The 11,958-nt window shown below is 42.1% G+C and overlaps 1 protein-coding gene across 1 annotated transcript; it reads left to right on the top strand.

The window, feature by feature from the left end:
- Positions 1-4,788: 4,788 nt before the first annotated feature.
- LOC134236304 (uncharacterized) lies at positions 4,789-9,864 on the top strand. The gene is made up of 3 exons (XM_062718481.1): positions 4,789-4,863; positions 4,953-8,676; positions 8,816-9,864. The coding sequence occupies exons 2-3, from the start codon at positions 5,070-5,072 to the stop codon at positions 9,862-9,864; spliced, it is 4,656 nt and encodes a 1,551-aa protein (XP_062574465.1). The 5' UTR covers positions 4,789-4,863; positions 4,953-5,069.
- The last annotated feature ends 2,094 nt before the right edge of the window (positions 9,865-11,958 follow it).

Below are 11,958 nucleotides of genomic sequence, written 5' to 3'. Positions count from 1 at the left end.
AACAAACGAGATAGTGAACTTCAGGTTTTTGTAAACCTAATCAAGGCACAAGCATTCTAAAATATCACATTTATAAAATGAAATTCAACAAATCACTTGTAGGTGACTGTTTAAATAAAGAAATAACTTTTTATATTAAAATACTTTGGACTATCATGTATAAGTATATTAATATTATGTAAACAAACCATAACACGGACCGTAAAGTTTACAAAACAAAGATTTGGAGCTCTAAATTTGTCTTGTATTTCGACAACCGAAGTTCAAATTTTCAATGACCATTACTAAGTTGGACCATTACTATGTTTATAATTTGATAAAAAAAATAATTGATTGTACGTTGTTTAATATCCCTCGAGAATTTTTCATTCATATGGAGACACTACCACTTGCCGCTGAAAGGCTTCAATTTTTTTTCTTATGCTCGGTACTCGGGGCCTTTGAGCAGTGACATTAGGATGGATATGGAGATAACGAACAGTATTCAATTTCAACGTCCATTAAACAATATACAAAAAAAAGAGCAGAGCAAACACGGACCTCTGAAACATCAGAGGTAGGATCAAGTGCCATAGAGGAGGGAGCATCCACTGCAGACCGGTCACACCCGCCGTGTGACCGTAACTTCTTACTTCGCGACTCTAGGGCAGACGCTCTAACCACTGCACCACGCGGGCGTTCAAAAATAAATTTTCTCTCTAGAGCAGACGCTCTAACCACTGCGCCACGCCGGCGTTCAAAAATAAATTTAAATATTTTTAACTTCTGTCCATGTCCCTTTCATAACGAGAGACGTTAAATCTTGTATTACAGGAAACGCCATTTTTGGCAGATCCTAGTATTTCTGACAATAGTGGCAATATAAGAGGTGAGTACCTTGCTATCTGTGCTTTACTGCGTCTATCTAAAGCTCCAAGGGAGAAAAAAGGCAAGTTTTCGGAAAATTCATGATATTGACATACTAGTAAGCGATTTCAAAAACGATATGAATTTTTCAAATGTAACTTATGAGGAAGAATCCGTTGAAAATCATCTATTATTCACTACAATACAGTCCTGCAAACTACCATTGATTTTCATGCACCTCAAAAATCAAAGAAGGTCGTTCTACGACCAAAATTTAATACTCCTTGGTTTACAGATGATATCCATTATGCCAAAAGAGCAAATAATGAGATGAACAAATTTGCCATATCACTATGACATTATCAATGAGATTGTATGCAAGTTACAAAACTTATCATAAACTGTAAAAGTCAGTATTATACAAAAATCCTGATAAGATCCTGATAATAAAATTAATGAAAATCTACCACCGTTATGAATTTTATTGTCTGTAGATACAACATTTCCCCTATACTGTTTTTTTTTTTTCATGCATGGTGATTTAATAAACCCTAACCCTGATTTAATAAAATTACCCTTAAGTAACATAAATGAAGGATAAGTAACATGAATGAAGAATATGGAGATAATGAACAGTATTCAATATCAAAGTCCATAAAGCAATACAAAATTGAAGCAAGCAAACACTGACCTCCGAAACATCAGAGGTGGGATCAGGTGCCAAGGAGGAATGAGCATCCCTGCACACCGACCGGTCACATGAATGATATGTCAGATGGATTAGAACAATTTGCATTTTTGCTTAAGGTTTAATTCCGCCAAATATTGAACACTGTAACTAATACATGTATTTTCAAAGTTCTTAAAAGTTTCCTGGACTGACTGATGGTTATTTATGATAAAATGTAATGTATTCATTTTTCAACAACCTCTTTAAAAATTTCAACTAAATATAACATCACAGGTACATTTATTAATGGCAAACGGGAGTATATTAGTAATTTTTCTTCTCAATTTTTATCATGATTTGATGAAAGCAAAAAACATGCATATTTATAAAATAAATTCATTTATTGATTGAATATACTTTCAAGTTCCTCTCGAGAATTTTTTACTCGTATGGAAACGTCACCGTATGCCGGAGAAGGCCTTCAAATTTTGACCTTTACACGGCACTCAGGGCCACTGAGCAGTGAGGGATCTTTATCGTGCCAACGCCAGCCGCTGACACGGGGCCTCGGTTTTAAAGGTCTCATCCGAAGGACCCGCAACTTTCACTTCATAGTGCCGAGCGCATGGCGAGGGAACAGTTGCTACCCATTTGTTATCGACTTAGGTAAGTCGCGGCCGAGATACGAACTCACGACCTCCCGATCACGGAGCAAGCGCTCGACAGACTGAGCTACCGTGAACGGTTTTACAAAATACAGTTATAATCCAACAATATTGAAAATTTTCATCACATTCAGACACACATCATTCGGAGACACAAGGATGCCGTTACCGCCACTTACGTTCCGGTTGACGAGCTCTTATCGGAAAATAACTGTTTGTGGCTGTCGTACCATCCAGAACATTACCGCTTCCTCATAGAACCTACAGACCGTAACACCAAGGCCTCTTCTCGTCTGCCGTCTTTATTACTTAAGTAGAGTAGGAATATTTTTAGCTTTCCCTGTAAAGCTGAAGATCCGGAAGTCCAGAAGTGCTTCAGCTATGTTGGAAAGATGGGAGAGTACAGCTACTGACTTCAAAGCTCCTTCCACCCAAAGGTTGACCAGTATGCTGCGTACAACCCTTCCTCCCCCAGCAATTTTACTCTATTAAGTATCAGCCTAATACCATGAGAGATCCGGGCAGTGCTGGAGGATGCGGAAACCTACTACAAGGTCAAGATGGATGATAGGGTCCTCTTTGATCCAAGAGTGTTGCTAGCTTAAGCCGAAAGATGGCCGTCCAGAAACAAAACCCAGACCTCCAAGTAGCCAAATTCACTCAGCAGGAGGGACAGAGGAGACGACAGGCAGCTCACTTCGCCACCTCCCTTGGCATCGAGCCAGACCACTTGAAAACTATGTGGAAGCCTGTTGAACAAAAGTTGGCTGAGGAACCAGAAATAGAGCTGTTTGCCGGGTCTGATTTGGAATCCTCACCTTCCCCTACCACTGGTAGCTAGGTTGTGGAGAGGACACCACTCAGAGCCATCAATCCAGAGCCCGCCTAGAAGAAGCTGGTTGAGGCTTTCATTCCCAAGTTGCCTGTTAGGCTTCCTCTCCCTCAACCTGTAACCACAGTCTGCCCTCCATTGGCCACTACCCAAGCCACGACACTGGCCCTGACTTCACCTGTTATTGCCATTCCTGTAACTTCCATATTTGCCACAGCTCCAATCACCCCACTGGCTTCCACCCCGTTATTTGCTCCAGCAACTCCAACAGGACTGCTTTCAGTTCCAGCAGTTTCTGTGGACCATCAACCAGCTTCCCTTCCTTCCATGCCAGCCCTTGGCCCGCTTGCTACCAGAGCCCGGTCCCTCCTGGCCAGGGGCTGTATGCGCCGTTCTTTCTTGTATAAACCAACATTCCTTACTATTGGAAATTTTCAACAAATTAAGATATCAATCTCTGTCATCACAATTTGGCTTGATGTTTGCATTATCATAATTCAAAAATTTGTAGTTCAAGGGAAGAGTTCAATATACTGAATCTAGTTGTCTGTAAAATGAGTCACAACAATTATTTTCAGGGGTCAAGTTAACTAGAACTGTCCAAACGGGACAAAATACCCCCGCTGGGTTTTTCAAAGGTCCTTAATCATCAATAGTTTATGGATTAAAGAGCAGAGAGAAATGCTAAAACATTTTAGTGCAAATGTTATTGCTGTTTATACTTTCTATAAATGAAATGAAGGTGCAGCTTCATAAAAAAATAAGATTAAATATACGGATCAGACACGAATAATGAACTTTTTCTGTCAGTAACTTTGAACTTGCATAAATTACAGTGGTTCAAAGTCATGACACAACCTCAGATTATAAGCAATGTTTGTGTGAAGTAGTAGATTCAAGTTTATCCATAAGATATGGACCGGACAAAAATTATCAAATCTTTCTTCCAGTGACCTTGAACTTGCACAGATGACATTGTGTGTAATTAACATTTCATTTTGTTTTAAAGTCGTCCGCGTGGCGCAGTGCTTTGAGCGTCTGCTCTAGGTCGCAAAGTAAGGAGTCAATCCTTACGTCGCGGGTTCGAATCCCACTGTGGGACGTGGAGACCGGTCTTTCGGATGAGACCGTATAAACCGCGAGTCCCCGTGTCGCAGTAGGTGCTGGCACGAAAAACGATCCCTCACTGCTCAAAGGCCCTGAGTGCCGAGCACAGGACAAAATTTGTAGACCTCCACCGGCAAGTGGTGGCGTCTCCATATGAGTGAAAAATTCTCGAGAGGGACGTTAAACAATATACAATCAATCAATCATTTTTTTAAAATCTATTATTTCGTGGTAATATATAAGAGTCGAATATTTATAAAACAGCTGGACTGTTGGCGCCCTATTCCTATACTCTGGTATTGCCTTGATATAATTTTTTTTCAATTTTCTAAAATTTGTCGTACAACTGTTTTTCAGGCGTATCATATGGATATATTGGCCATTTTCGTCTGTCAGGAGGAAATGGAGGAACTAGACCGATACATCCGCCCCCTTGTGGCAGGAGGGGGAATGACATGCAATGTAAAGGGATGCGACATATGGTTGGGGAATTACAAAGCTTGCCGAACGCATTGGCCAGCGGTCCATGAGCCACAAATTGAAATCTACAAATGCCTCAAGGCCAACTGTCGTTATGCAAGTAAGAGGAGGGGTCAGGTGACTCGGCGGTATGAGCGCCTCATACATCAAAGCGCCATAGAACCTACTAACATCACTAGAGGGTAATCAGATTTATCCGGAACTTATATGCTATGTTACGATTGGTTCTATCTTTTATTTTTTGTGGACATGTGCTATCCTAGGTATGTGCACTAATTTATTGTTTATTTGATCAGTCTATCATTCAACAATCAATTTCATAGCACTCAAATATGAATTGCTTTTGTTTCAGATGACTGTGTTCATTGCGTATTAAACATATGAAGCAAATAGACATCGTTCTTATTTATGAACACAGTCTCATCGGCACCGGAAGCAAACAAGTCTACTTTCACTTTCAATAACAACAATGCCAAAAATCAAGTGTCCCATCCCCGACTGTGAATATGAAACTGCAGACCTAGAAGCTGCCATCGTGGCTTCCCTACTTACAGTTCACAGCACCATCCACTCATCTTTAAACGCACCTACCGCTAAAATAGAGAAAGTTAAACGCCCTTCCATATCAGCAGCTGGTACTAGTGAGGAATGGTCATACTTCATGTCAAGATGGTCCGAATACGTCAGCGCCACTAAGATTGAAGGCCGTGACAAAGTTGTTCAGCTCTTGGAATGCTGTGACGAACCCCTCAGGAAAGACCTCACACGATCTACTGGAGGCAGTCTCACAGATAAAACTGAGGAAACTATACTTTCAGCCATCAAAAAACTTGCTGTACGCGAAGAAAACACGATGGTGGCTAGGGTCACTCTCCATAATATGCGTCAAGACAGGGATGAACCAGTGCGTAATTTTAGTGCTAAACTTCGTGGGCAAGCAGGAGTCTGTAAATTTGTAATCACATGCCCCAACTGCAATCATGAGGTAAATTACACTGACACTATAGTTCGTGATGTACTTGCACGAGACATAGCTGACCCTGACATTCAACTTGACCTCCTCGGGGACAAAAACCAAAACATGACTTTAGAGGAAGTCACCCAATTTGTTGAAGCCAAGGAAGCAGGAAAACGGTCTGCCTCTCGACTATTAGACACAAACGCTGCAGCAACTACTAGCTGTTATAAGAGGACAAAGCAAATAGCACTGAAGGACAAGAATGAAACATGCTCCTACTGTGGGAAAAAAGGTCATGGCAGACATGCACCAGCTCGTACCCGCAAAACAGAATGTCCTGCCTATGGTCACAAGTGCGGACATTGCAACAAGGACCATCACTTAGAGGCTCTTCGTCGAAGCAAAGACAAGGAAAAACTCCCTACAGCCTCTACAGACACCCACAGCTATGAAGGTGGTGTATTTGAATCCCTCTGTGTCCTATCCGACATCACCTCCAATCACCACTCAAACAAATCAATCGCATTAGATCATCATCTTTATGACCATCTATCAGACACATGGATCAGAAAGCGTTCCAAACCTCAACCATTCATCAATCTTATTATCAAATCCTTACCTGAGGACCACAAAGCACTGGGTTTCTCATTGAATGCACCACAAAGAACCATAAAACTCCCAGCTATGGCCGACACAGGATGTCAGAGCTGCCTGGCAGGAATTAAGGTTATCCACAAACTGGGACTTACAAAATCTGACCTCATTCCAGTGACAATGAAGATGCATGCTGCCAACAATAGGGGCATTACAATCCTCGGAGCAACCATCCTTCTCATATCTGGAATAGACAACCATGGCAAGCCAGTCGAGACCAGGCAAATGACATATGTGACTGACAATTCTGATAAACTATTCCTTAGTAGAGAAGCTTGTGTTGCACTTGGAATCATTCCAGACACTTTCCCTTCAATTGGTAACTGCAGTGAAAATATGATTACAACAGATTCACCTCAGGAGACACAAAACTGCCAATGCCCAACGCGACAGCCGCCACCACCACTTCCAAGAACACTCCCATTTGCAGCAACAGACAACAATCGACTTAAACTCCGTGATTTCCTACTGAACCACTACAGGTCCAGCACTTTCAACACTTGTGAACACCAAGCCCTACCACTAATGAGAGGACCTCCAATGCGTCTGATGGTGGAGCCTGACGCCAAACCTGTTGCTCACCATACACCTGTTCCTGTTCCGATTCATTGGCAAGAGGAAGTCAAGGCAGGACTGGATCAAGATGTACAACTCGGAGTCATAGAGCCTGTACCTATCGGCGAAGCTGTGACATGGTGCCATAGAATGGTTGTGTGTGCAAAGAAAAATGGCAAACCTCCCCACACCGTAGACTTTCAACCTCTCAATGCATACGCTACCCGTGAAACCCATCACACCCCCTCGCCATTTCACCAAGCAAGACTTGTCCCTCACGACACAAGGAAATCAGTTTTAGATGCCTGGAATGGATACCACAGTGTTCCCATCCATCCAGATGACCGACATCTTACAACATTCATAACACCTTGGGGCCGATATCGCTACAAGACTGCTCCACAGGGATATATTGCTTCCGGCGACGGCTACACCAGAAGATATAACGAGATCGTTGCACACATACAAAACAAAACTAAATGCATTGATGATGTTCTGCTTTGGGCCAATTCCCTTGAGGACAGTTTCTTTCAGGTCGCACAGTGGCTAGACATTTGTGGACGAAATGGCATTACCCTCAATCCAGAGAAATTCCAGTTTGCACAAGACACTGTTGACTTTGCAGGCTTTGAAATCTCTTCAAACAGTGTCCGTCCATGCGCGAAATACTTCAATGCCATCATGGATTTCCCAACCCCTCAAAACATAACTGACGTACGCTCTTGGTTTGGACTTGTTAATCAAGTTTCATATGCATTCAGCATGGCAGACAAGATGACTCCTTTCCGACAGCTACTCAAACATAATGCACCATTTGAATGGAGCACCGAACTTGACAATCTCTTCCAAATTTCAAAAAAGGCTATCATCAAAGAGATCGAGCATGGGGTGAAAATATTTGATCGCAGCAAACCTACTTGCTTAGCTACAGATTGGTCAAAAACTGGTATTGGATTTTGGCTGTTCCAAAAACATTGCACTTGCCCTGGACGAGAACCTTTTTGCTGCACATCAGGCTGGAAAATCACACTTGTAGGAAGCAGATTCACCCACCCAGCGGAATCAAGATATGCACCCATAGAAGGTGAGGCCCTGGCTGTCGCAGATGCCCTAGATAAGGCCAGATACTTTGTCCTTGGATGCGACAATCTCATCATCGCTGTAGATCACAAGCCACTTTTAAAAATACTTGGAGACAGATCCCTAGAGGACATTCCAAATTCCCGCCTCCGAAACCTCAAGGAAAAAACACTACGTTACCGATTTCGTGTAACCCATATACCAGGTGTGAAGCACCGTGCAGCTGACTGCCTCTCACGCCACCCAGCAGGAAAATCTGAGCAACTGAAACTACCTGATGACATAGCTTCTATTAGCTATGCTCTTCCACCATCTCATTTCCTTGCTGGTATACGTTCCAATGATGATCCTGACAACATGGAAGATAACTTAGTTGCTGCAGCAAGCACAACACTCAGCTCTCTATCCATTCAATCAGTCACGTGGGACAGAGTCCGCATAGCCACTACAAGTGATGTCAACATGCATCAACTACTTCAGCTCATTGAATCAGGCTTGCCTGAGTCCAGGCATGAGTTTCCCCCTGCCCTACGGGAATACTTTCAGTTCCGTGAATACCTCCACTCTTTAGATGGAGTCATTCTATATAAGGACCGCATTGTTATACCCCCCTCCCTTAGGCAGGAGATCCTTTCAGTCCTACACTCTGCCCACCAAGGAGTAACTGCAATGATCTCAAGAGCTGAAGTCTCCGTCTTCTGGCCAGGAATCACACCTGATATAACTTCTGTTCGTGCACAGTGTATTCAGTGTAATCGCATTGCACCTTCCAACCCCAGTGCTCCACCAACCCCTCTCATTTCTCCAGACTATCCATTCCAATGCCTATGTGCTGATTTTTTCCACCACAAATTACCTTGTCATTGTTGACAGATATTCAAACTGGCCAATAGTCGAGAAATCATCAGAGGGAGCAACTGGTTTAATCAACTGCCTAAGGCGTACATTCGTCACTTTTGGTATTCCAGACGAGCTTGCAACAGATGGCGGACCAGAATTTACGGCTACAGCCACACGGCAATTCATGAAAGATTGGGGTGTACATCACCGATTATCATCAGTCGCATTTCCACACAGTAATTGCCGAGCCGAAATTGGAGCAAAGACAGTGAAGCGCCTTATCTCAGACAACACCGCCCCTAATGGTGACCTAAACACTGATCTGTTCCAACGTGCTATGCTCCAGTACAGGAATACCCCTGACAGGGACACCAAGTTGTCTCCAGCCATGTGTGTTTTCAACCACCCTATCCGAGACTTCATTCCAATCCCACCAGGAAAATACAAACCTCACAACACTTGGCAGGAGACTATGTTTGCAAGAGAAGAGGCTCTTCGCATCCGCCATATGCGCTCAGCAGAACGCTGGACAGAACATACCAAGCGCCTCCCACCATTGATCATTGGTGATCACGTCCGCATTCAAAATCAAATTGGTCCACATCCCTTGAAATGGGACAAAACGGGGATCGTCATTGAAGTCCGTCAGTTTGACCAATATGTCGTCAAAATGGATGGCTCTGGCAGAGTAACCACACGGAACAGAAAGTTCCTCAAAAAATTTATACCTGTGAAATTACTTGAACCCACAAGGACCATAGACACTGACTTACTTCACAAGACAGCATATATGTCTCCACAGGTACATAATAAGGAGCTTCCTCAACACCATGATAAGGAGCCAGATGCAAAGCCACTGTCAGACGACATTGACATACCACTAGTGCCAACCCAGAAAACCTCAAGACCTCGTTTCCTAGCAACTGACTCATCTATGGTTCCCGTCGAAAGAGAAGCACATTCACCACTTTCCAAATCGCCCGCAAAACACAGACCTGACATGCAGGAGCAGACACCCTCAGAAAACCGACCATCGTTTGTTGATGGTAACAATATGGAGCCCCAAACTTGTCCCACACCACACCATTCACCTCCTGCAGCTCAGATGACACCACGCCGCTCCGGACGCACTACTCGCGCTCCAAAATGGCATGCTGATTACGAAATGAATACCTGAATTTCACATTTAGCCCTAATTCATCAGTCTTTTTTTTTTTCTTTTCTTCCATCTCCAAAAAGACTTGGGGGGAGATAGAGGGTAATCAGATTTATCCGGAACTTATATGCTATGTTACGATTGGTTCTATCTTTTATTTTTTGTGGACATGTGCTATCCTAGGTATGTGCACTAATTTATTGTTTATTTGATCAGTCTATCATTCAACAATCAATTTCATAGCACTCAAATATGAATTGCTTTTGTTTCAAATGACTGTGTTCATTGCGTATTAAACATATGAAGCAAATAGACATCGTTCTTATTTAATCACTGTTCGGAATCTGCATTACCTAGATCCGCGAGGCAATCTGATGCCATTTGCCCCAGTCTCTGCAGCCAGAGACAGATTTAGACGTAAGAACGCTACGAAAAGAAACCGTCTAAACTGCGAGGCCGGACACATCTTGGAAAAACAAACAGTGTCTAGAGATCAAGAAGTAATCCCCAAGGTCCGGGCAGACAAACAAAAGTGTCTAGAGATCAACAAAAAATACTGGGGAGATCAGAAACCAGCTAATTCGAATGAGAGTGTGTATAGCTGAAACTATCCGGAGCTCCTATCTCGCCAGGTTAACCATCCCAAATTAAAATTCACTAAACCCGCCAAATCCCAAGGTTATCACCATCAGCAAAACAGACCAAAAGATAAAGATTCCAAGTGTTTTGATTCAATGAAATTCGTATGGTTGTTTTCTAACTTTCCCTTAGGTTGCCTAAGTATTTGAAACTTGTGCATTTGAGGAATCAAAAACATACATATCTATAAGATAAGATATGTTTTGTAGTGACAATATTATTTACAGTCGATACTGAAATACTAAATCTGTAAGCTAAATCTTCATTGAGAAAGCCCAGTCTCAATCGTATCAAAGTTAAAAGTAATTCGTCCTGTGGTGTGAGCTTCCGCTTTGGCCCCCTTGCCTTTGTTGGTGTTACTTCATGTTTTCTTGGATAACTCACCCTTGAAATATTTCTTGTGTTTGGTCTTAGAAAATCCTAAAGGAAAAGGGAAAATGAAAGTCCGGTGTAAAAACGCATATCTTTATCACTATCTTTGAGGTTTTCAATGCTTAGTTCCTTTGATTTTGCTATCTGTTTATTTTTTTTCTTTTATTTTAACTCATTTCAACGCTGCTTAAAAATCTATCTTAAGTCACATCTAGCAGGTTATCACGCATCCACTTGGCAACCTGGCTTATTGGTAACCTATGCTGCTCAAGTTAACGAACTCCTCGGATCAAACCCTCTTACCCCATATGACAACTCCCACCTACTTCGATACTTTGAAATGGGGTAAAAAAAATAAACTGCAGTTTAAATATTACAGAACATGATCATTAAACAATTAAAAAAACACCTATAACTATTTACCGGTATGAGTTGCAGATCAACCATCACATTCTCTTCGAGGTCCATTAGCGTGTAACAATCCAACAATCAAACCAAGCCCTTTCGAGTTAGGTCTTGTTTCCAATAAAATAGAGGAGAACGTTGTAGTAAAACCCCTTCTCCTTTCGGTACATCTGCATGCAATATAGACGAAACCACCACAAGTCTAATTGCGCAGATTCAAGCAAATCCAACATCAGACCTGTTTACCCATAACGCTGTCTTAGTATTTGTTATTAGATTTGTCCGTGAGATTTGGTATTTGCCAGTAAGATTTCACTTTCCATCAATTGTACATATATTTAAAGAGAAAAAATGCTTTTCTGATTACATAAAACATGATTTTACAACAGGGTATTTCTCATTCCATAATACCACAGCGTTTTGGCAACCTGACATCAATTATGTGTTTGAAATCTCTCTCTTATTTCGCGACAAAAAGGGTGAAACTAAGACCGATCATAACGACAACTAACAGTTAAACTCCAAACTAACGTATTTCCGATTTCCATATTTTCAAAATGGCTAAATGTGAGACGTATTTTAGACTAAAACTCCGTACAAATTACGGCGAAATCATAAAAGTAAACAGGTCTGTAAGTAGCTGCTGGCACTGAAGGGGCCTCCTGAGGTTGAACACTTGGTCCATTGTGTCCTTGCGAG

The sequence above is a fragment of the Saccostrea cucullata genome, unplaced genomic scaffold (assembly GCF_032062105.1).
Source record: "Saccostrea cucullata isolate Sc308-1 unplaced genomic scaffold, CSIRO_AGI_Scuc_v1 ctg6696, whole genome shotgun sequence".
Taxonomy (NCBI): domain Eukaryota; kingdom Metazoa; phylum Mollusca; class Bivalvia; order Ostreida; family Ostreidae; genus Saccostrea; species Saccostrea cuccullata.
This window is presented reverse-complemented; position numbering and strand designations above follow the sequence as displayed.

Bases quoted from the DNA above. Each gene is read 5' to 3' on its own strand.
- LOC134236304 (XM_062718481.1), top strand. From the start codon at position 5,070: ATGCCAAAAATCAAGTGTCCCATCCCCGACTGTGAATATGAAACTGCA. The intron at 8,677-8,815 runs GTGCTGATTTTT...TTGGTATTCCAG, and splicing joins CTATCCATTCCAATGCCTAT to ACGAGCTTGCAACAGATGGC.